The 25739-nt window shown below is 51.7% G+C and overlaps 1 protein-coding gene across 4 annotated transcripts in view; it reads left to right on the top strand.

The window, feature by feature from the left end:
* The window catches only part of lrrc56 (leucine rich repeat containing 56), a 307392-nt gene that overhangs the window by 235608 nt on the left and 46045 nt on the right, over window positions 1-25739 (top strand). For all 4 annotated transcript variants that reach the window (XR_011933057.1, XM_072466142.1, XM_072466141.1 and 1 more), the window contains one exon: window positions 20235-20412. Coding sequence is in view for 3 of the 4 variants with exons in the window: in XM_072466142.1 (XP_072322243.1) it covers window positions 20235-20412 (178 nt within the window). In the remaining variant the exon portion in view is untranslated. The remainder of the gene's footprint in view (window positions 1-20234; window positions 20413-25739) is intronic.

Here is a 25739-nt window from a genome sequence, read left to right as displayed (position 1 = left end):
GTAACAAAACCTCGTACTCTATTGACCTATACTCAACTGCCTCCCCCCCCCTCCCCCCTGGGTTGCTGCTGCTGGTCATCCGTCTTCCCTCTAACGTTCCCCTAGGTAGTCGAGAAATGGCTGCCACCGCCTGGTGAACCCTTGAGCTGATCCTCTCAGGGCAAACTTTATCTGCTCCAGTTTAATAAACCCAGCCATATCGTTTACCCAGGCCTCCAGTCCGGGGGGTTTCGCCTCCTTCCACATGAGTAGGATCCTGCGCCGGGCTACGAGGGACGCAAAGGCCACGACATCGGCCTCTTTCGCCTCCTGCACTCGCGGCTCTTCCGCAACTCCAAATAGAGCTAACCCCCAGCCTGGTTTGACCCGGGCCTTCACCACCTGCGAAATCACTCCCGTCACTCCCTTCCAATACCCTTCCAGTGCCGGGCACGCCCAAAACATATGTGCATGTTTTGCCGGGCTCCCGCCACACCTCCCACATTTGTCCTCCACTCCAAAGAACCTGCTCAATCTTGCCCCCGTTATGTGTGCTCTATGTAGCACCTTAAATTGAATCAGGCTAAGCCTGGCGCATGAGGAAGAGGAATTTGCCCTGCTTAGGGCATCAGCCCACATACCCTCCTCTATCTCCTCCCCTAATTCTTCTTCCCACTTTCTTTTTAGTTCGCCCACCGACTCCTCCCCCTCTTCCCTCATCTCCCTATAAATCTCTGACACCTTGCCCTCTCCGACCCACACCCCTGAAAGCACCCTGTCCTGTATCCCCTGTGTCGGGAGCCGCGGAAATTCCCTCACCTGTTGTCTAGTAAACGCCCTCACCTGCATATATCTCAAGAAATTCCCCCGGGGTAACTTATACTTTTCCTCCAGTGCTCCCAAGCTCGCAAAAGTCCCATCTATGAATAAATCTCCCACCTTCCTAATTCCCAACTGGTACCAGCTCTGAAATCCTCCATCCATTCTTCCTGGGGCGAACCTATGGTTGTTCCTGATAGGGGACCCCCACCAGGGCTCCCCGCACCCCTCTCTGTCGCCTCCACTGTCCCCATATGTTCAGTGTTGCCGCCACCACCGGGTTCGTGGTGTACTTTTTCGGTGAGAACGGTAGCGGCGCCGTCACCAGCGCCTCTAGACTCGTCCCTTTACAGGACCTTCTCTCCAGCCTTTTCCACGCCGCTCCCTCACCCTCCATCATCCATCTACGTATCATTGCCACATTGGCGGCCCGATAATAATCTCCCAAGTTCGGTAGTGCCAGTCCTCTGTCCCTACTGCGCTGCAGGAACCCCCTCCTTACTCTCGGAACTTTCCCTGCCCACACAAAGCTCGTAATGCTCCTATCTATTTTATTAAAAAAGGTCCTGGTGATTAAAATAGGGAGACATTGAAATACAAATAAGAACCTCGGGAGGACCATCATCTTAATTGCCTGCACCCTGCCCGCCAGCGATAAAGGCTGCATGTCCCACCTCTTAAAGTCCTCCTCCATTTGTTCTACCAGCCGTGTCAGATTAAGTCTGTGCAAGGTTCCCCAGCTCCTAGCAATCTGAATCCCCAAGTATCGGAAGTTTCTTTCCACTTTCCTTAGCGGTAAGCCTTCTATCTCTCTACTCTGGTCCCCTGGATGTATCACATATAATTCACTCTTCCCCATGTTTAACCTATACCCCGAAAATTCCCCGAACCTCCTCAAGATTCGCATAACCTCTATCATCCCCCCCGCTGGGTCCGACACGTATAGCAATAGGTCATCCGCGTATAACGAGACTCGGTGTTCTTCTCCCCCTCTAGTCACCCCTCTCCATTTCCTGGAGTCTCTCAGCACCATGGCCAGAGGTTCAATTGCCAGCGCAAACAACAATGGAGACAGCGGGCATCCCTGTCTTGTTCCCCTATATAATCGGAAATACTCCGATCTATGTCGACCTGTAACTACGCTTGCCGTTGGTGCCCCATAAAGTACTCTAATCCAGCGAATAAATCCGTTCCCAAACCCAAACCTCCTTAACACTTCCCATAAATACTCCCACTCCACCCTATCAAATGCCTTCTCTGCGTCCATTGCCGCCACTATCTCTGCCTCCCCCTCCACTGAGGGCATCATTATCACCCCAAATAGCCGTCGCACGTTAACATTCAATTGTCTCCCTTTTACGAACCCTGTCTGGTCTTCGTGCACCACCCCTGGGACACAGTCCTCTATCCTCGATGCCAGCACCTTTGCTAGCAGTTTGGCGTCCATGTTCAATAGTGAAATAGGTCTATAGGACCCACACTGCATCGGATCTTTGTCCCTCTTCAAAATTAGCGATATCGTCGCCTCCGACATTGTCGGGGGTAGTGTTCCCCCCTTCCCTGGCCTCATTGAACGTCCTCGCCAACAACGGGGCCAACAAGTCCACATATTTTCTGTAGAATTCCACCGGGAACCCGTCTGGCCCCGGGGCCCTCCCTGCTTGCATGCTTCCCAGTCCCTTAATAACCTCGTCCACCTCAATCGGCGCCCCCAGGCCTGCCACCGCCTGCTCCTCCACTTTCGGGAACCTCAACTGGTCCAGGAACTGCCGCACCCCCTCCTCTCCCTCTGGGGGCTGAGACCTATACAGTTCTTCATAAAAGGTCTTAAACACCTCATTTATCTTTCCTGCCCTTCGCACGGTGTCTCCCCTTTCATCCCTAATTCCTCCTATCTCCCTCGCTGCTGCCCTCTTTCGCAGTTGGTGCGCCAACAGGCGACTAGCCTTTTCTCCATATTCATACCTCCTCCCCTGTGCCTTCCTCCACAGTACCTCTGCCTTTCTGGTGGTCAGAAGGTCAAACTTGGTCTGGAGTCGTCTCCTCTCCCTGTACAGCTCCTCCTCCGGGGTCTCTGCAAATTCCCTGTCCACCCTTAAAATCTCCCCCAGTAATCTATCCCTTTCCTTGGCCTCTGTTTTCCTTTTGTGGGCCCCAATAGAAATCAGCTCTCCTCTGACCACGTCTTTTAGTGCTTCCCAGACCACTCCCACAGGGACCTCGCCGTCGTCATTGACCTCCAGGTATCTCTCGATACACCCCCTCACTCTTGCACACACTCCCTCATCCGCCATCAGTCCCACATCTAATCGCCAGAGTGTTCTCTGCTCCCTGTCCTCTCCTACTTCCAGGTCCACCCAATGTGGGGCATGATCCGAAACCGCTATGGCTGAGTATTCAGCTTCTTCCACCCTAGAGATCAACGACCTTCCTAGAACAAAAAAATCTATCCGGGAGTACACTTTATGGACGTGGGAGAAGAAGGAATACTCCCTAGCCCTGGGTCTAAGAAATCGCCATGGATCCACTCCCCCCATTTGGTCCATAAACCCCTTAAGTACCTTGGCCGCTGCCGGCCTTCTTCCAGTCCTTGAGCTGGATCTATCTAGCCCCGGGTCCAGCACCGTATTGAAGTCCCCTCCTAAAATCAAATTTCCTGCCTCCAGGTCCGGAATACGCCCCAGCATCCGTCTCATGAACCCCGCATCGTCCCAATTTGGGGCATACACATTAACCAACACGACCTCCATTCCCTCCAGCCTACCACTCACCATTACATATCTACCTCCACTATCTGCTACGATGTTCTTTGCTTCAAATGCTACCCGTTTCCCCACCAAAATGGCCACCCCTCTGTTCTTTGCATCCTGTCCTGAGTGGAACACCTGTCCCACCCATCCTTTCCTTAGCCTAACTTGGTCCGCCACCTTTAGGTGCGTCTCTTGGAGCATAACCACGTCTGCCCTTAGTACGTCTACCAATTTTAACTGACTGTCATGTTTCATGGCCATTTTCTGAAGTTCAAACTCTCTCTCTTTATCTTTTTCCCTGATCTACATCTCCCTTTCTCTTTCTTTTTGTTCTGCGAGGGCTATTCTTTTTTTTCTCCTTTCTTCACTCTCCTTTTCTTTTTCCTCTCTATCTCTTTCTTTCTTTTTCCTCTGTATCTCTTTTGTATTCAAGCTGCTTTAATTCTTTCTCATGTTCCATTTGATTAATTTGCAACTGAATTTTTGCCATTTCCAATGAGTCAACCTGTATCTGAGGCAACTTTAAATGCTTAGCCACCGCCATAATTACCTCACCTTTTTGCATTTTATCAGGTAATGTTAACTGCAATGTTTTTGCCAAATCTAACTGTCTGCTTTTAGTTTCTGTCCGTCAGGTACTACTCCACCCCCAAAAACTTCAGAGCCTCTGAAAGAGCCATTGTCCACAACACACTCCCCATTTAAACTAGAATACCACACCTGCAAAGCAACCACAATATGCTCACCCCTCACTGTCTTTAAGTTCACAAAGCCAATCCAATGGATAGACTTCTATCCCCTTGAGCCCCCAATTTGTTATGGGCCAGGGTTTAGAGAACCCCAACGTGTAGCATGGAGTTCACCTGACCCACGACTTTTAATAAATTGTGGTATGGGGAGCACACGGCCCACTCTACAGGTGTGGTACAGCAGAAATGGAAAAGTATGTTTTAAAAGCAAAACAATGTTTATTGTATGAACTCAAGTTAACTTTTTTAAAACATACAGTGAACATTTTAGCAACCATTAATTCAAATACAACCCCCAAAGAATACAACACCAAGTAATCCTTTGAGCTTTCCTTTTAACATCCATAAGACTTAAAAAACCTTCAAATCAGAAAGACATCAGGCTTAACTTCACTACTGAGAACAGTGAAAAGCTGACAGACAGCCCAGCTCCACCCACTCTCCAACATCACTGCAGTAATAAACACCCATTAATAAACACCCATTTCTTAAAGGTACTCTCACATGACACAATACCAATGGAGCGTGAAAGATTGTTGTTTTATATTGGCTGATATGTGGCCCAGAGTCTCATCTATCAAGAAGTAAATTGATGCTAAACAAATTTCAGCTTCAAATTTTCTTATCTTTTCAACAAATGAGGACAGATCTATACATTGTGAAAAAACACACTTTGATATCTCTGTCTTCAGCTGTGTTACTCCTAGGCTCTGGAACTCTGTGTTTAAACTCTTCTCTTTCTAACTTTCATTATCTTCAAATGTCTTCTTAAAGCTACCTCAAGCCATATATTCTGATTTTATTCACAAATGCTTCTGCTTAGTGTCCAGTTTTGCAGATCTGTAATGGATTGTGGTGCTTTACAACAGCAGGGAGAGTACTCCTCAAATTAATTACAATACGTAACATTTTTGCAGCCAAATAGAAACCATTGCCGAATCATGCATCTTAAACAATCTGCTTGTTGGTGTTAACAGTGCTCAAAGATGATTTCAATTCCACTCTGACATTAGTTCACTATCCCATTGGTGGTGTGCCTTCAGCTGCCTGGGCCCTAATTTCTAGAATTCTCTCCCTGAACCTCTTCACCTCTCTCTCCTCTTTTAAGATGCTCCTAAAAGCCAGCCATTGATCAAGCTTTTGGTAAACTGCCCTAATGCATATTTCTGTGCCTTGTGTCAAATGTTGTCTCTTATTGCTTCTTTGAAGTGACGAGGAATGTTTTAATATGTTCAAGGGTCAATATAAATGGTTGTACCTGTGCTTTTATGCAAATAAGTCTTGGGTTTTCACTAGAGTCAGGAACTATTTGCTGCTGTGATATTCATTCAAATGGTACTGATATTTCAAGGGCAGATCAATTTATATGTTAAATGGAGGAACCTGAAAGAGAATGGGAAGGCTCTACAACAAGAAAGTACTGCTTCGACATGGTCATTGCCGAGGCAACTTTTATTCAAATCAAGAATCTTAGGCCTCCATTTGCACAGTGTCAAAAATATAGTTTTCTGAAACTTATGGTCTGAACTGAGGGGCAGCACGGTGGTTCTGTGGTTAGCAGCCTCACTGCGCCAACGACCCAGTTTCAATTCCGGCCCTGGGTGACTGTGTGGAGTTGCCGATGCCGTGTGGAGTTTGTACTTTCTCCCAGTGTCTGCGTGGGTTTCCTCTGGGTGCTCCGGTTTCCTTCCAGTCCAAAGATATGCAGGTTGGGTGGATTGGCCATGCTAAATTGTCCCTCAGTGTCCAAGGATGCGCAGGTTAGGTGGGGTTAAGGGGATAGGATGGGGGAGTGTGCCTAGATAGGGTGCTCTTTCAGAGGGTTGGTGCAGACGTGATGGGCCGAATGGTCTCCTTCTACACTGTAGGAATTCTGATTCTAAATCACCTTAATCCAGAGATTGAGTTCAGTTTAGCTTCATACAGACCAGAGGAATGGAATACAACAGTTCAGAAACTCCCTGCTCTGGCGCACTTCCACAGAAGTTACCCCATTGCAGTTGAACCATTCAGAAGAATTTTCCAGTCAGCATCTTGCTGGCTTGTACTAACTGTACACGGAGGAGATTGCTGCTCCATGGTTTAAATAGAGCAGTGTTTTTCAAACTTTTTTCTTAGGACCCACTTTTACCAACTGGCCGACCTTCGGTACCCATGCCAGCTGATCTTTGCGACCCACGCCGACCGACCTTCACGACCCACGTTGGCCGACCTTTGCAACACACTATTTTTGCTTACCTTGGGTGGCATGGTGGCACAGTGGTTAGCACTGCTGCTTCACAGCTCCAGGGATCCGGGTTCAATTCTGGCCTCGGGTGATTGTGTGGTGCTTGCACTTTCTCCTTGTGTCTGCATGGGTTTCCTCCAGGTGCTCCGGTTTATCCCACAGTCCAAAGATGAGCAGGTTAGGTGGATTGTCCATGCTAAATTGCCCCGTCGTGTCCAAATGGTTAGGTGGGGTTACAGGGATAGCGCGGAGGCGTGGGCCAAAGTATTGTGCTCTTTTCAAGGGCCTGGCAGACTCTATAGGCTGAATGGCCTCCTTCTGCACTGTAGGGATTCTAAATAAAAAATATATGATGTGAAAGGTGAGCCTGCTTGGCCTCATGATCTCACTCCAATCCGATTCACAGGAGGAGAGGGCAATGTTGCAATATCAGGTGCAGAGTTCAACCAATTCCTTTGTGCTGTCTTCATCTTTGTGAGGACGGTAATTCCAACCTCGCACATGTAGGTCATTGTGAAGGGCAATAGCAACAAAATGTTTATTTTACTCAGCACTGGATACTCAGAGAATGCTGTCAGCCTCATGGACTTGTGACAGCACTTAAAAACACACCACAAGTGAGGCACAGCGGTTCTGTCTCATTTGGAGTCAGCTGTAAGTTAACAATTGACTCGGGAGCCTCAAGCTCAAAAGGTTTTTTCATCCACCTCTTCTCTTTCAAAATCGGAAACTTTTCCTCTGGAAAGTAGCGACAAAAACTGTTGATTAGCTCAAACAGATGCGACTGAAAAAGGCTTGCCAGCCTATTGATAGTTCCCTTACCAACATTATTTTCTTTGATGTGTTGTAGCAATGTGGGGAACATGTAGTAGCTTTGGCTTTGTACTCACTCTTGCCAAACTTCCAATTACTTTTGGAAAGCATCTATTTCTTCACAGTGCCAAAAGCAATCATCGTCTTTCCCTTGCAATTTGAGGTTAATTTTGTTTAGAATTGAAAAGATGTCTGCGAGGTAAGATATAGTTAACATCCAACTCTCATTTGCCAGTACATCCTCACATATAACACACATGGGCTTTGCATCCTGATTTGCATTGGCACAATTAGCAAAACCATACCTCCAGAAGTCATCTTTATACTGCTTTGTTCCCGATTTCAATTTCTTCTTCATGGGAAGTTCACCAGAGGCCCTGAAGCTCTGTTTCCAGCTCACACCAGCACTGCTTTGACCTGCTGTGGACTCTCCTGTGCAGCTCTCTCCAGTAGATTCAGTTGTGAGATCATGGCCTGTTTGTGTCTCTGGCTCTCTCTTCCTTATTACAAAATGACCCACCTTCAGCTCTTCACAGTCCTGTTGCTTGCATTCTGGCAATTACAATATGGAGGAACCTCTCCTCCGTGATTCTGCGCCCAAAGCATGAAAGTAGAGGGCACGTGACGTCAGTGTATGTGCCGGGCTCTTAACCTGCTCTCTGCCGCCGCTTTTGGTGGGAAGACTCCAGTGTTCGCATTTAAAGGCTGGTCACGGCTGGCATTCTCAACTTAAAAGTCGGTCGTGGCCGGCATTCTTAAAAGCTGGTTGCGACTGTTGGGTGCTTCTCATGCGACCGATCGCCCCACCACCCTCTTGACACCCAGCTGCAAACCACTGCATATCGCGACCCCCGGTTTGAAAAATAGAGTATGGCACAAAATGCGCCTATTCTAGCTACTTTCATCATTTGTTCCTTTGGGCGCGATTCTCCCAAAATATTTCCAAGTTTATCTGTGGTGGGTCAGCAGAGAATTTCCCGCCGGCTCTGCCAGCGGGTTCCCCATAGCTATTCAGTGACACTTAGCCACCTTTTGGGCCGGGGGGGGGGGGGGGGGGGGTTCCTCATCAGTTTAGCCCACACACCTTGTGTTGCCCTATTATGTATTTTCTTTTATTTCCTTTTCTTTTCATGTACTTAATGATCTGTTGAGCTGCTCGCAGAAAATTTGTTTTCACTGTACCTCGGTACAGGTGACAATAAACAAATCCAATCCAATCCAACATAGAATTGTTTTTAGCACTGGGGAGCTGAACTCCGATATTGGGCTGCCATTTTGAAAGGGTTCCCCGATCTCTAAGTGAGCTTGTCCCCCCACCCATGGGCATTGTCACGCCCCACACGTATGGGAACTACCCCCCCCCCCCCCCCAAGTGAGGACACACCGCTATGGGGTCCCTGGGGGCTCCCCATCTTCAGGCCCCCTTCACAGCACCCCCTCCCTTCCAGGCCCCCCACCCAACACCCCTCCAACATCCCGGAGGCCCCTACTTACCTGCCCTGCACACCGCCACCCTTCAAACCCACCCCACCCTCAGCCCCTGACCCTTGGCTGTGCCACCCTGGCACCCAGGCAATGCTACCAGCTCGACAGTTCCACCCAGGCACCTTGACAGTGCCAGGGCGGTGGTGCCAAGGTGCCAGCTGGGCAGTGCCAAGGTGCCCATGTTCTAGGGAGGGGGTCAGGTAGCCACCCTGCACTTACCCTGACCACCCAGGGTCTCTGATGGCCCGGGAGATCCCCGGCTGCCGTTCCGCCCGGTCCATGTTTGTGTGGACCAGTGCTGAATGGTGCCTGGCTGCAGCCTCGCTGAGGAGGCCAGTGGTACCCCTGTTGCCAGTGGATACCGGGTAAGTTTGCCGCAGTCGGTTTAAAACCAAGGCAGACCCTTCCACCAACCCCTTCAAGGCGAAATTAATTTTCTCCGGGCTAAGTAAACCCGCGAGGTTACTCACCCACACCCCCAGTTTCGGCGGCTCCGAGTCCCTCCACCCCAATAGGATCCATCTCTGGGCTACCAGAGAGGCAAAGGCCAGAATGTCGGCTACTTTAAATTGAATGAGACTCAACCTGGCGCACGAAGAGGACGCATTCACCCTCCTCAGAGCCTCCTCCCATAACCCAGCCTCCAACTCTTCCTCCCACTTCCGCTTAACTTCTCCTATTGGGGCGCCCTCCCCATCCATTAATTTTTTATATATCTCTGACATCCTGCCCTCACCAACCCCTGTTTTCGACAACACCTTATCCTGCAAACCCGGCGGCGGCAGATCAGGAAAGGATGGCACCTGTTTTCTCACATAATTCCGCACCTGTAAGTATCGGAATCCATTTACGCTGGGCAACTGTTACTCCTCTACCAGTCCCTCCAAGCTCGGGAAGCTGCCCCCACGAATCAATCCCCAAACCGCTCGATCCCTGCCTGCTACCAACACTGCAACCCCGCGTTCAGCTCCCCTGGAACAAACCTGTGATTCCCATAGATTGGTGGCCAAACTGAGGACCCTTCGAGCCTGAGGTGCTGCTGCCACTGTCCCCACACCCTCAGGCCGCCCACCACTCCTGGACTTGTGCAGTACCTGGCCGGCGAGAATGGCAAAGGCGCCATCAACAGCACCCACAAGCTAGTGACCTAACACGGGAATTTACATGGGCTCCCATACTGACCCCCACTGCCATCTTCCTTACCATGGTTACATTTGACACCCAGTAGCAAAGTAGTAATTTATTAAATTTGGCAAGGCCAGCCCCACCCCACCCCCTCCCGCCCCCGCTCCAACACCTTCTTTACTCGTGAGACTTTCCCCACCCACACTAATATCGATATCAATGTGCTAACCTTCCTAAAGAAGACCTTTGAAATAAAAATCAGGAGGTTCTCGAATACAAACAAAACCTTGGGAGCATAGTCATCTTCACGGACTGCACCGGCCACACCAGTCACAGCAGAAACACGTCCCACCTCTTAAACTCCCCGTTCATTTTCTCCACCAGCCAGGCCAGATTCAACTCGTGTTATTGCTTCCACCCCCGTGCCACCTGGATGCCCAGATACCTGAAACTAGCCCCCACTACCGCCCAGCCTCCTCTTCTGCCCCCTCGCCTGGATCGGGAAGACCTCACTCTTCCTATGTTTAATTTATACCCCGAAAACTGGCCGAATTCCGGCAAAATGTCCATATTATCCCCTATGCTTTCCAGCGGGTCCGATATATACAGGTTGTCCGCATACAGCGAAACCCAATGCTCCACCCCCCCCCCCCCCCCACCCCCCCCCCCCCCCCCCCCCCCCGCACTATCCCTTGCCAGTGGCTCAATTGCCAAGGCGAAGAGCAACGGGGGGAGTGGGCATCCCTGCCTCGTCCCACGATACAGCCTAAAGTACCCCGGACTCACCCGACTTGTTCTTACACTCACCACCGGCGCCTGGTACAAAAATTTAATCCACTCCACAAACCACTGCCCAACCCAAACCACCCAAATACCTCCCATTCTATCTGATCAAAGGCCTTTTCCGCATCCATCGCGACCGCCACCTCCACATTCTGTCCCTCCAAGGGCATCATTATGATGTTTAATAGACGCCTGGGGCGGCATTCTCCCAGTCCTGGGCCGGGCCGGAGAATCCCCGCGACTGGGCCACGCCGCCCCAACGCTGGCACGCGATTCTCCGCAGAGCGGAGAATCGGCGCCATTGGCGCAGGCGTGGTTGGCGTGGCGCCGGTCGCGGGCCGCTCTACGCGGCCCCCCCTGCGATTCTCCGGCCCGGATGGGCCGAGCGGCCGCAAGAAAAAAAAACGAGTCACGCCAGCGCCATTCTAACCTGCTCTGAGCTGGCGGGACCTCGGCGTTGAAGGGTCGGGTGGCGGCCTGTGGGGGAGGAGGGGGGTGGGGGCCTCCGTTGTGGCCTGGCCCGTGATCGGGGCCCACCAATCGGTAGGCTGGCCCCTCTGGCTGGGGTCCTCCTTTCCTCTGCGCCGGCCCCTGTTGTCCTGCGCCATGTTGTGGCAGGGCCGGCGCCTTGAAGGAGGCCACTGCGCTTGCGCGATCCTGCAGCGCACAGTTCATGCCGGAATTGGCAGCTGAAGCGGCGCGAACTGCTCCAGTGCAGTGCTGGCCCCCTGTAGGGGCCAGAATTAGTCCTGGCAGCGGCCCCGTTCACGCCGTCGTAAAACGCGTTTACGATGACGTGGACACTCTTGCCGCGGGCTTAGAGAATCTCGCCCCATGTTGGCCGACATATGTCTCCCCTTTTACAAACCCCCGTCTGGTCCACCCCTATCACCCCCTGCATACAGTCCTCAATCCGTGAGGCCAAAATCTTAGCCAATAACTTGGCATCCACATTCAAAAGTGATATTGGGAGGTAGGACCCACACTGTTCAGGGCCATTATCTTTCTTCAGGATCAGAGACATTGAGGCCTGCGATAATGTATGTGTTGAGCCCACCCTTCTCCCTCGCCTCATTAAATGCTCTTACCAGCAGGGGCCCCAGGTTTCCCGAAAACATTTTATAAAATTCTACTGGGAAGCCCTCTGGGCCAGGGCCTTCCCTGCCTGTAGTACCTCCATGCCCTTCATCATTTCCACCAGTCAAATGGGTGCTCCAGCCCCTCTACCAGGCCTGGTCCATCTTGGGGAATTCCAGCCATCCAGAAAATTCCGTATTGCCCCCCGTCGGTGGCTCGGATTCATAAAGCCTCCTGTAGAATTCCTCAAATGCCCCATTCACTTCCACCAGGTCCAGTACCACTCCACCTTTGGCGTCCTTCACCCTACCAATCTCCCTCGCCATATCTTGTTTCCTGAGCTGGTGGGCCAGCTTCTTACTAGCCTCCCCATTCTCATACACTGCCCCCTGGCTTCCACAACTGCCCCACTGCCTTCCTTGTGAACACCAGCCTAAACTCCATCTGGAGCTTCTGCCTCTCCTTCAACAATCCTGCCTCCGGGGCGTCCGCGTATCTCCTATCCACCCGCAAACTTTCATCCACCAACCAATGCCATCTCGGCTCGCTCCTTCTTCTCCCTGTACGCCCGAATCAATCTAAAACTCCTCCCTAATCACTGCCTTGAGTTCCTCCCACAGCATGGTGGCCAAGATCTCACCTGTGTCGTTTATCATAGAATTTACGCTTCCGGTTGCGGCAGGGATGAGCTAGCCGCACGTTTTCGGTGGCTCCAGCTCCGACGGAACTTCGGGCTCTTTTAAGAGCCCCAATGGGGACTTTGCCGGCCGAAAAACCCGGTGCGAGGCGCGAGGGAAGGGAGTCCCCCCCGAACGACGGAAGGAAAAACCGGCGGCGGCGGCTGCAGCCCGAAGAATCTGCAATCAGAAGGTCAGAGGGAGTGGAACAAAATGGTGGCGGAGGGATCGCAGGTGACATGGGGGCCTGAGCAGGACGAGGTTGTGAGACGGTGCGTGGACCTGCTGAAGAAGGAGGTAATGGACCCCGTTGTTACAGGCAATTGAGGGGCTTAAGGAGACTTTAAAGACCCAGGAGACTGAACTTCGCGTGGTGGAGCAGAAGGTGTCAGGTATTGAGGACGAGGTCCTGGGCCTGGCGGTCAAGACTCAGACGCACGAGGCACTTCATAAAAAGTGTGCTGACAGGATTGAGGCCCTTGAAAATGGAGCGCGAAGGAAGAACCTTAGGATACTAGGTCTCCCGGAGGGTGTGGAAGGAGTGGACTGTGGAGCGTACGCAGTAAGATGCTGAGCTCACTGATGGGTGCTGAGGCCCCTGCGGGCCCCATGGAGGTGGAGTGGGCAAATCGGATCCCGGCGAGAAGACCAAAAGCGGGAGAACCACCGAGGGCGATAATCGTGCGATTCTACCGCCTTAAGGACAGAGAAGAGGTCCTGAGATGGGCTAAAAAGGTGCGGAGTAGCAGATGGGAGAATGCTGTGGTACGGATCTACCAGGATTGGAGTGCAGAGGTGGCGAGAAGGAGGGCGAGCTTCAACCGAGCCAAAGAGGTTTTGCACAAAGGAAGGTGAAGTTTGGGATGCTGCAGCCGGCAAGACTATGGATCACGCATCAGGAGAGACACTATTATTTTGAGACGGCGGAGGAAGCATGGTCCTTCATCAATGAAGAGAAACTGGACCGGAACTGAGGGACTGATACTGCAGGGAACTGTTATTGTTATTATTATTGTTTTTGTTAATGGGATGGTGAAAGTTAATCGAGAAGTAAACAGGGAAGTGGGGGGGACACTGGGGAAATGTGGGCGCTGGTGAGGGGGGAGAGGCGGGACATAGTCGGAGAATGGGGAAGGAGAGGGGGAGGGGAAAGGGAGCTGCGCCATAAGAGGCGGGTCAGGTAAAGGGATGTTCCCCGCGCCAGGAAGAATAAGGCGGGAAAACAGGCGCAAGGCGGATGGGAGTTCCCTCACACCGGGGGGGTCGAGGAGCGAGCAGGAGTAGCCGGGGTCAGTTGAAGTCAGCTGACTTACGGAAGTGATATGGGGGGAGCAATCAAGCTAGATAGGGATCTAGCGGGGGGGGGGGGGGGGGGCGGGGGGGGGGGGGGGGGACGACAACTGGGTTGCTGCTGCGGAAATCCAAAAGGAAATGGCTAAAGAGAGGGTGGTCGGGGGCGGAATGCGACGCTGGGGGAGCGAGCGGGAGCGCGGAGGCGGGATATGGGACTGGCCTAGAGAAGGTAATGGCTAGTCAACACGGGAGGGGGGCAGGTAGCCCCCCAGTGAGGCTGATCACGTGGAACGTGAGAGGCCTGAATGGACCGATAAAAAGGGCCCGAGCGCTCGCGCATTTGAAAGGACTAAGGGCAGACGGGGTTATGCTCCAAGAGACGCACCTAAGGTGGCGGACCAAGTTAGGCTAAGGAAAGGATGGGTGGGACAGGTGTTCCACTCAGGACTGGACGCAAAGAACAGAGGGGTGGCCATTTTGGTGGGGAAACAGGTAACATTTGAAGCAAAGACCATCGTAGCAGATAGTGGAGGTAGATATGTAATGGTGAGTGGTAGGCTGGAGGGAATGGAGGTCGTGTTGGCTAATGTGTATGCCCCAAATTGGGACGATGCGGGGTTCATGAGACGGATGCTGGGGCGTATTCCGGACCTGGAGGCAGGAAATTTGATTTTAGGAGGGGACTTCAATACGGTGCTGGACCCGGTACTAGATAGATCCAGCTCAAGGACTGGGAGAAGGCCGGCAGCGGCCAAGGTACTTAAGGGGTTTATGGACCAAATGGGGGGAATGGATCCATGGCGATTTCTTAGACCCAGGGCTAGGGAGTATTCCTTCTTCTCCCACGTCCATAAAGTGTACTCCCGGATAGATTTTTTTTGTTTTAGGAAGGTCGTTGATCTCTAGGGTGCAAGCAGCTGAATACTCAGCCATAGCGGTTTCGGATCATGCCCCACATTGGGTGGACCTGGAAGTAGGAGAGGACAGGGAGCAGAGAACACTCTGGCGATTAGATGTGGGACTGATGGCAGATGAGGGAGTGTGTGCAAGAGTGAGGGGGTGTATCGAGAGATATCTGGAGGTAAATGACGACGGCGAGGTCCCTGTGGGAGTGGTCTGGGAAGCACTAAAAGCGGTGGTCAGAGGAGAGCTGATTTCTATTGGGGCCCACAAAAGGAAAACAGAGGCCAAGGAAAGGGATAGATTACTGGGGGAGATTTTAAGGGTGGACAGGGAATTTGCAGAGACCCCGGAGGAGGAGCTGTACAGGGAGAGGAGACCACTCCAGACCGAGTTTGACCTTCTGACCACCAGAAAGGCGGAGGTAGTGGAGGAAGGCACAGGGGAGGAGGTATGAATATGGGGAAAAGGCTAGTCGCCTGTTGGCGCACCAACTGCGGAAAGAGGGCAGCAGCGAGGGAGATAGGAGGAATTAGGGATGAAAGGGGAGACACCGTGCGAAGGGCAGGAAAAGATAAATGAGGTGTTTAAGACCTTTTATGAAGAACTGTATAGGTCTCAGCCCCCAGAGGGAGAGGAGGGGGATGCGGCAGTTCCTGGACCAATTGAGGTTCCCAAAAGTGGAGGAGCAGGCGGTGGCAGGCCTGGGGGCGCCGATTTGAGGTAGGCGAGGTTATTAAGGGACTGGGAAGCATGCAAGCAGGGAAGGCCCCGGGGCCGGACGGGTTCCCGGTGGAATTCTACAGAAAATATGTGGACTTTGTTGGCCCCGTTGTTGGCGAGGACGTTCAATGAGGCCAGGGAAGGGGGACACTACCCCCGACAATGTCGGAGGCGACGATATCACTAATTTTGAAGAGGGACAAAGATCCGATGCAGTGTGGGTCTTATAGACCTATTTCACGATTGAACGTGGACGCCAAACTGCTAGCAAAGGTGCTGGCATCGAGGATAGAGGACTGTGTCCCAGGGGTGGTGCACGAAGACCAGACAGGGTTCGTAAAAGGGAGACAATTGAATGTTAACGTGCGACGGCTATTAGGGGTGATAATGATGCCCTCAGAGTGGAGGGGGAGGCAGAGATAGTGGCGGCAATGGACGCAGAGAAGGCATGTGATAGGGTGGAGTGGGAGTATTTATGGGAAGTGTTAAGGAGGTTTGGGTTTGGGAACGGGTTTATTCGCTGGGTTAGACTACTTTATGGGGCACCAACGGCAAGCGTAGTTACAGATCGACATAAATCGGAGTATTTCCGGTTATATAGGGGAACAAGACAGGGATGCCAGCTGTCTCCATTGTTGTTTGCGTTGGCAATTGAACCTTTGGCTATGGCGTTGAGAGACTCCAGGAAATGGAGAGGGGTGACTAGAGGGGGAGAAGAACACCGAGTCTCGTTATACGCGGATGACCGATTGCTATACGTGTCGGACCCAGCGGGGGGCATGATAGAGGTTATGCGAATTTTGAGGAGGTTCGGGGAATTTTCGGGGTATAGGTTAAACATGGGGAAGAGTGAATTATATGTGATACATCCAGGGGACCAGAGTAGAGAGATAGAAGGCTTACCGCTAAGGAAAGTGGAAAGAAACTTCCGATACTTGGGGATTCAGATCGCTAGGAGCTGGGGAACCTTGCACAGACTTAATCTGACACGGCTGGTAGAACAAATGGAGGAGGACTTTAAGAGGTGGGACATGCAGCCTTTATCGCTGGCGGGCAGGGTGCAAGCAATTAAGATGATGGTCCTCCCGAGGTTCTTATTTGTATTTCAATGTCTCCCTATTTTAATCACCAGGACCTTTTTTAATAAAATAGATAGGAGCATTACGAGCTTCGTGTGGGCAGGGAGAGTTCCGAGAGTAAGGAGGGGGTTCCTTCAGTGCAGTAGGGACAGAGGAGGACTGGCACTACCGAACTTGGGAGATTATTATTGGGCCGCCAATGTGGTAATGATACGTAGATGGATGATGGAGGGTGAGGGAGCGGCGTGGAAAAGGCTGGAGAGAAGGTCCTGTAAAGGGACGAGCCTAGAGGCGCTGGTGACGGCAAGGTGTGAGGGCAAGGTGTCAGAGATTTATAGAGAGATGAGGGAAGAGGGGGAGGAGTCGGTGGGCGAACTAAAAAGAAAGTGGGAAGAAGAATTAGGGGAGGAGATAGAGGAGGGTATGTGGGCTGATGCCCTAAGCAGGGTAAATTCCTCTTCCTCATGCGCCAGGCTTAGCCTGATTCAATTTAAGGTGCTACATAGAGCACACATAACGGGGGCAAGATTGAGCAGGTTCTTTGGAGTGGAGGACAAATGTGGGAGGTGTGGCGGGAGCCCGGAAAACCACGCACATATGTTTTGGGCGTGCCCGGCACTGGAAGGGTATTGGAAGGGAGTGACGGGAGTGATTTCGCAGGTGGTGAAGGCCCGGGTCAAACCAGGCTGGGGGTAGCTCTATTTGGAGCTGCGGAAGAGCCAGGAGTGCAGGAGGCGAAAGAGGCCGATGTCGTGGCCTTTGCGTCCCTCGTAGCCCGGCGCAGGATCCTACTCATGTGGAAGGAGGCGAAACCCCCCGGACTGGAGGCCTGGGTAAACGATATGGCGGGGTTTATTAAACTGGAGCAGATAAAGTTTGCCCTGAGAGGATCGGCTCAAGGGTTCACCAGGCGGTGGCAGCCATTTCTCGACTACCTAGGGGAACGTTAGAGGGAAGATAGATAACCAGCAGCAGCAACCCAGGGGGGGAGGGGAGGGGGGGGGGGGAGGAGGCTTAGTTGAGTATAGGTCAATAGAGTACGAGGTTTTGTTACTTGTATATTATTATTATTGTTAAAAAGTTAAAAAATTTCTGTTTTGTTATTTTTATCGTTTCGTTTGTTTTGTAAGCGGGAAAAATGTTGCTCAGGGAAAAAAAAAATTTCAATAAAATATATATATTTTTTAAAAATCATAGAATTTACAGTGCAGAAGGAGGCCATTCGGCCCATCGGGTCCGCACCGTCTCCTGGAGAGAGCACCCTACCCAAGGTCTTTAGTTCCATGTACCCCTGGATGGCGGCCCTCACCCACTCACACATCTCCTCCGCTAGTAATCCTACACCCAGCCTCCACTGCAGGCGCCACCCCCCCCCCCCCCCCCCAATCCACTCAAGTCCACCTAATGCGGCGCGTGGTCCGAGACCACGATCGCCGAGTATCCTGAGTCCACCAGCCCCGCCAGCAACGACTTACCCACCACAAAAAATTGATCCACGAGTAAATCCTGTGCACATGGGAGAAGTATGAAAACACCTTCATTCTCAGCCCCAAACCTCCATGGGTCCATTCCCCCCATGCGCTCCATAAACCCCTTCAGCTCCTTCGCCACCGCCGATACTGTTTCCGACCTCGGCTCCACCGGTCCGATGCCGGATCAATGACCGTGTTAAAGTCCCCACCCATAATCAGTCGGTGCAAGTACAGGTCTGAGAACTTTCTCAATACTTGCTTCATAAACTCCACGTCGTCTCAGTTTGGAGCATAAACATTTACCAGGACTGCTGGCATCCCCTCCAATTTCCCACTTACTATCACGAAACCCCCCCCTGCAAATCCGCTATTATAATCCCCACCTCAAACGCCACACGTTTATTGAGCAGCACCGCCACCCCACACGTCTTCATATCTAACCCAAATGGAAAACATGCCTACCCACCCTTTCCTTAAGTCTTGTCTGGTCCCCCGATCTTCAAATATGTCTCTTGTAAAAAGGCCTCCAAACACCTCAGATGCGTGAAAATACGTGAATGTTTGACCTCCCATTCAGCCCCCTCATGTTCCATGTGACCAGCTTGGTCGCAGGGCCTCCCGCCGCCGATCAGCCATACCACTTCTTAGGCCAGCCCCCCGTCCGTGCCATGCGACCCTTCAGGCCCACCCCCGGATGTCCACTGTCATCATTCCCTCCCATATAACGCCAGAGCAACAACACCTTTGTCAGCAGCCCCACTCCCTCCTCCCCATTCCCCTAAACAAAACAACAACCCCATCCCCCTCTACTTCACTCACCACCTGCTCACCCCCCACTGCGCTCCCATTAACTAGCCTGCCCAGCTAGGCGGGCAGCCCCCGCCCAAGGTGCCTAAACCTCCTAACCCCCACACTGATTCTCCCCCACCCCGCTCACACACCTCGCAACCAACAGCGCAACAAGAAAAAACAAAAGAGAAAGAAAACCCAAAAGCACAAAAGGTGCTCTCACCCCCTCATCGCATCGAGACTTCTTAGAGGAGAAAAGTTCCCCAATCACCAACAGAACAAAAGATACAGGGATGATCAAAATACAGGAAAAAAGAAACAACATTCATCTCCACACCCCTCCTCCGCAGTTCAATGTCCTCCTTCACCTGCCAGTCCATTGTCTCTCAAAAATCCATCGCCTCCTCTGGTGTTCCAAGAATAGTGCTCTCTGTTAAAGGTCACCCAGAGGCGAGCCGAGTACAACATCCCGAACTTCACCCCCGTTTTAAAGAGGGCAGCCATCACCCGATTAAACCCGGCCCGCCTCTTCGCCAGACCCAGGCCCAGGTCTTGATACACTCGCAGCTCACCCCCCTCTCAGGGGCATCTCCTCACCTGCCTCACCCATCTCAGAATTTTTTCCTTATCTAGGAACCGGTGCAGACTAACCACCATTTCCCTCAGCAGCTTGTTCGCCTACGGCCTTCTCATCAGCACCCTGTGCCATCGGTCGTCCTCAAGGGCCGGTCAAAGGCCCCCTCTCCCAAGAGCTTTTCCAGCATTCTGGTCACATATGTGGCAGTGTCCGCTCCCTCAATGCCTTCAGGCATCCTTACAATTCTCAAGTTCTGCTTCCAGGAGCGGTTCTCAAGGTCCTCTACCTTCTCCTGTAGCCACTTCTGGGTATCTCGCATTACTCCCACCTTGGCTGCCATCGAAACTAACTGCTCCTCGTGCTCCCCCACCACCTCCTCCACATTCCGGATAGCTTAGCCCTGAGTCTCCAGCCTCTGCACCATGCAATCGATTCCGACTTCAGCAGATCTACAGTTTTGGCTAGGTCCTCATGGGCCTCTCTCCTCTGCTGGCTGAACTTCTCGTTTAGGAAGTCCACCAGTTGATTCATTGACCATTGGGTAGGCAGCGCAGGCCCTGCACCCTCCACCATCTTAAGCTGTGGTGCACCAAGATTCTCCTGCTCCAGCTGCTCCCTTCTTCTTGACCCACTTCTGGTCTGTGGATCCATCCACTAGTCCCACCAGCAGAGTCAGACTTCCCTCTGGCCAGCCCTATACCATTTGCAGCCACACATCCATCCTCCGAACGGGGTAAAGGTCTGAAAAAAAACAGCCTCGAGTGGGAGCTGCCAAATGTGCGACCATCCACACCATGGCCGCCACCGGAAGTCATATGCAAATTTCTCCGACCATTTAGAATTTTATCTTGGCAATATTCGTTAATTGCAATAAAAATAGTTGTAATTGTTTTCTTTTTTCTACCTCCCCATTCCAGGATTCAAATTGTAACTACAGGGAGATGGTTAAAAAGTTAATCCCACACTTGAAGTATTTGGACGACATTCCTGTGAGTGAGGCCTGCATTCAATCTAACTGTAGCGTCAATAAGGATTGGCTAATTGTGAAGGAAGCCATTAAGGATGGCATCTCTGCTGAGGATCTTGAAAACCTAGGTCTGTGGAATAACTCACAAGCAATTATTAAAAGCACCCGTGAAATATGGTTATTAAAAGGAATTTTTCTAGTGTCTTATCGCAGGATCTGACTTTGGACTCGGCTTGTCCAACCTTTTCACGTGTGGGAATATATTTCCATTTTATTCTCACTCAAGGTATCAATGAGAACATTTTGGAAAGATAATGGGTACGATCCACCGGCTGCGTGGCAGTCTCCCTTGAGCGCAATGCGGCCGGTGAATATCGTGAGAGCCCTCTCGTGGGCTTCCCGACAGTATTCATGCCTTACCGGATTCACCCAAGTCCCGCAAAGCGTCAGAGTCCGAATCTCACCCACAGGGCGAGGCCAAATGGCGCGTGCCGAAGCTGGTTTTAAACTGGCTTCAGTGAACTTACCCAGCATCCACCAGCCTACCTCAATTCTACGGCCTCCCCAGCGAGGCTGCAGCCGGGTGCCATTTAGCACTGGCCAAAAAAACATGGACCAGGTGGAATTGCAGGCTGGTTTGACATTTGGGTGTGACATATATGTGAGAGAATTGCGGGGGGGGGGGTCTCACGGACCATCGGAGACGCTTGGGCGGACAAGGCCAGTGCAGGGTGGCCCCCTTGGAACGTGGCACCTTGGCAAGCCCAGCTGGAACCTTGGCACTGCCATCCTGGCACTGCCAAGGTGCCCGGATGGCACAGCCAAGCTGGCAGGAGCAGTGCCAGGGTGACAGTGCAAGGGAAGGGAGCGAGTGCCAGGATCCCAAGGGGGCTTGAAGAGGGGGAGGAGGGTAGGACCCCATTGCGGGGTGTCCTTACTTGGGTGGTGTGGGGTAGTGCCCATGTGTGTGGGGGGGTGACATTGCCCATGGGTGGGGTTGTGGGGGACCCCCAAGCTCACTTCGAGATCGGGGAACCTTTTCAAAATGGCAACCCTATCTCAGAGTTCAGCTCCCCAGTGCTAAAACAAAATTCTACGTGTGGGCTAAACCAGTGAGAAACTCCCCAAGGCCCCCAAAAATGACTAAGTGTCATTGAATAGCGGTGGGGAACTCACCAGCAGGGCCTGCGGGAAACTCTCTGATAAACCTGCCACAAATGAACTTAGAAATTTTTCCGGAGAATCGCGTCCAATGTTTGGCACAACATTAAACTGAATTTTTTTAAAGTTGTAATAAAAAAAATAAAACTTGAAAGCAAAAGTAAAGCAATGTCAAAGCAATAAATTGTTACGTTAAAAACAGACTAATTAATAAAAATGACCAGAGTTTGAGAGGGTCAATGAATATGCTAGTTTCAGAGTGTTCAATCACAGCCTCACCCACTGTGTGTAGGTGTGAGCATGTTAGTGTGTGCTGGTGAGCGTGAGTGCAAACCCTGAAACTCACTTACTTTCACTACTCTCACACTCTCTCTCTCATACACTCTTTCTCTCTCACACACACTGGGCGGGTTTCTCCGCTTGACGATGCGGATTTTGTAATTGGCGACCGGGCGGAGAATCCTTTTTTATGACTGAATCGGGGTGACACTTATTTACGGATGATCCCCCCTCCAAAACAGCGTCATCAGGGAGTACACCGCTCACAGTTGGGATGGCCTCAGGATGTTACCTGCAGGCCCTCCCCAGATACTCCGTCCCTGAGTTCATGACGGCACGGTTCACTTGTGCTCTCTGGGGGATGGTGGGGGGTGGACCGGGGTGGCGAGGGGGTGCCCAGGGGGGCACTATTTGGCAGGTCAGTTCCAATTTCGGCCAGCGCTGATTATGGCATCGTAGAACGCCACAGTTCCTACGCTGGTGTCGGCACTTAGCCGCAGAATCGGAGAATCCAGCCCACTATGTCACTCTCTCTCCCACTCTCTCTCACATATATGTCACACCCAATTGGCGAGATCTAACGGAAAGATTTCAGTGGCACGTTTTGCTGGGGGTTTCCCGCCGGCTCTGTTGGTGAGTTCCCCATCGCTATCTAACCACACTTCATCACTTTTTGGGGCCCTGCGGAATTTCTCACCAGTTTAGCCCACACTTATTTTCATCTATTATTTTCATCACTGGGGAGCTGAACTTCGGCCAGACCGGTTCCTCAGAGATCGGGCCGCCATTTTGAAAGGATGCCCTGATCTCTAAGTGAGCCTGTGGGTCTCCCCACCCACGGACAATGTCATCCCCCACACAAATTGGCAGTACCCCTTACCCCCCAAGTGAAAGATACCCCGCTATGGGGTCACTGAGTGTCCCCCCCCCCCCTTTCCAGCTATTCCCATGCCCCTTTTCACCCCCCCTTCTAGGACCCCGCACTTCAAATCCCAACCTTCCGGAGGCCCCTTTATACCCATCGTGTACCTCCCCACCCTTCATACCCCACCTTCCACCCTCCTTTCATAGGCATGGCCCCTCTCAGGCCTTAATCCTTGGCAGTACCACCCTGGCATCTGGAAAACCAGGCACTGGCACCCGGGTAGTGTTCCTGCTGACTTTGCAGTGCCACCTGGGCACCTTGGCAGTGCCAGGGTGGCAATGCCAAGGTGCCGAGTCCCGGGGGAGAGCCAGGTGGCCACCCTGCACTATGCCTAGCCACCGAGGGGCCTCCGATGGCCCGGGAGACCACCCCTGGTGCCGTTCCACCTGGTCCATATTTGTGTGGACCAGTACTGAATGGCGCCCGGCTGGGGACTCCCTGGCGAGGGCGTTAGATGTCGGATGTCCGGTGGATCCCAGGTGAGTACGCTTAAGTAGGTTTAAAGCCTACATAAGCGAGCACAGCTTGGTCCCGCCCATTTTGGACGGGCTTCTGGAATGCCACCTCCGGGATCTTGGGTAGATCCCACGAAGCGTTGTGGCTGCCGGGGAAGCTTGCGGGAGGCCTCACCCGGCATCTACTGGCCATGTCGCAGTTCCGGGGGGACACGATGTGGCTGGTAGATCGCGCTCACTATCTCTCTCTCCCACTCACTCTCTCACTGCCACACGCACACACTCACTCTCCCACATGCAGATGCTCACTTGTCACTCCCCCACATGAATGAAAAATGAAATGAAATGAAAAATGAAAATGAAATGGAATGAAATGAAATGAAAATCGCTTATTGTCACAAGTCGGCTTCAAATGAAGTTACGGTGAAAAGCCCTGTGAAAACATAATCTCTCCCACATATTCACACACACTCACTCTCACTCCCACACAGATGCATTCTCACTCCTGCAGACATACGCTCTCACCCACTCCCCTCCACACACACACACACAATTGCTCACTCCCTTGCTCTTTCCCTCCCACACATTCAATCTCTCCCTCCTACACATTCAATATCTCACTCCCACACACTCAATCTCACACTCCTACTTGCACACTCCGCTTACACCCACACATACACACACTCACTCTCACATGTACGCACTCACTTATTCTCTCACTTCCCCATCACACATATGCAAACTCTCTCACTCCAATACACACACACGCACTCACTCTCTCATCCCATGTACACAAACACATGCACTTAATCTCTCCCTCCCACATTTGAATTGAATTTGAATTAAATGTGATTTGTTGTCACGTGAACTGAGGTACAGTGAAAAGTATTGTACAGCCCAGACAGATTGTTCCATACATGAAAAACCACAGGACATGCATGATTACACAGGCATCGGGTGAGCATGCGGAGTGTAGTACTACTCAGTAGAGAAGATGTGTGAAGAGATCAGTTCAGTCCACAAGAAGGTCACTCAGGAGACTGGTAACATCAGGGAAGAAGCTGTTTTTGAACCTGTTAGTGCGTGTTCTCAGACATTTGTATCTCCTGCCCGATGAAACTTTTTGGAAGAGAGAATAACCCAGGTGGGAAGGGTCTTTGATTATGATGCCCGCTTTCCCAAGGCAGCATGAGGTGTAGACAGAGTCAATGGATAGAAAGCGGTTTCGGGTGATGGACCAGGCTGTGTTCATGATTGTTTGTAGTTTCTTACAGTCATGGGCCGGGCAGTTGCCATACCAGGTGATGCAGCCAGATAGGATACTTTCTATGGTGCATATGTACAAATTGGTAAGAGTCAATGTGGACATGCTGAATTTCCTTCAATTCCCGAGGGAGTGTAGGCTCTGTTGTGCTTTCTTGGTCGTAACATTGACATGGGTGGACCAGGGCAGATTGTTGGCGATGTGCACACCTAGGAATTTGAAGCTGTCAACCATCTCCACCTCGGCACCATTGATGCAGACAGGGGTGTGTACAGTACTTTGCTTCCTGAAGGCAATGACATGGTCTTTAGTTTTGCTGATGTTGAGGGAGAGATTGTTGTCGTTACACCACTCCACTAGGTTCTCATTTTCCCTCCCGTACTCTGGCTCATCATTGTTCAAGATACGACCCACTACGGTTGCGTCATCAGCAAACTTGTAGATGAAGTTGGAGCCAAATTTTGCCCCACACTTGAGTGTATAGGGAGTACAGTAGGGGGCTAAGTCTGCAAGCACGCAGCCTTGCGGGGCCCTGGCATCGAGGACTATCGTGGAGGAGGTGTTGTTTATCCTTACTGATTGAGGTTGTGGGTCAGGAAGTTGAGGATCCAGTTGCAGAGGGAGGAGCCAAGTCCTAGGTTTTGGAGTTTTAACATGAGCTTGCACGGGATTATGGTGTTGAAGGCGGAACGGTCGTCAATGAATAGGAGTCTGATGTAGGAGTCCTTGTTGTCGAGATGCCCCAGGGATGAGGGTAGGGCCAGGGAGATGGCGTGCATTGTGGACCAGTTATAGTGGTATGCGAATTGCAGTTATATATCTTTAAATATCACTTTAAATACCTCACTCCCACACACTCACCCTCACACAAACACACACACACTCTCATTCTCAATCTCCCACACTCACAAACTCACTCAACCTATCACAAATGCTGGCCTACCTTTCCCACACCCTCATCCTCTGACCCCTGCTCCACAGCATCTCACTCCTCGCAGAGAGGGTCTCCTTCCTGGGGTCCTTGTCGCCTCTCCTTGGAGATTCACACAAACTGTGTGTGTCTGTCTGTCTCTCGCTCTCATTCTCTCACCTTCTCTCCTCTTTCTATTGTTCATCCCCTCACCCTGCCCGAAATAAAACCTCTTTCTCCCCAGCAAACCACTGCTACTGGTGTTCTCTGCTCCTCCAATCGCAGACAGTTTGTCTCCTGCATTTGCTTCTGAAAGATTCCATGAATCTATAGGCAGCAAATGTGGGAGGGGAGTGCCCTGTGATTAGAGAAGCAGCTCCTTTCAGAATCTTCCACTCCAACTTACCTGTTTGACCAATATTTTGAAAAATGGCTCCGGGGGCTACATGGACGGACTTCAT

This window comes from Scyliorhinus torazame, chromosome 10 (assembly GCF_047496885.1).
Source record: "Scyliorhinus torazame isolate Kashiwa2021f chromosome 10, sScyTor2.1, whole genome shotgun sequence".
NCBI lineage: Eukaryota > Metazoa > Chordata > Chondrichthyes > Carcharhiniformes > Scyliorhinidae > Scyliorhinus > Scyliorhinus torazame.
The sequence above is the reverse complement of the archived record's forward strand: the minus strand, read 5'-3'. Positions and strand labels throughout refer to the sequence as shown.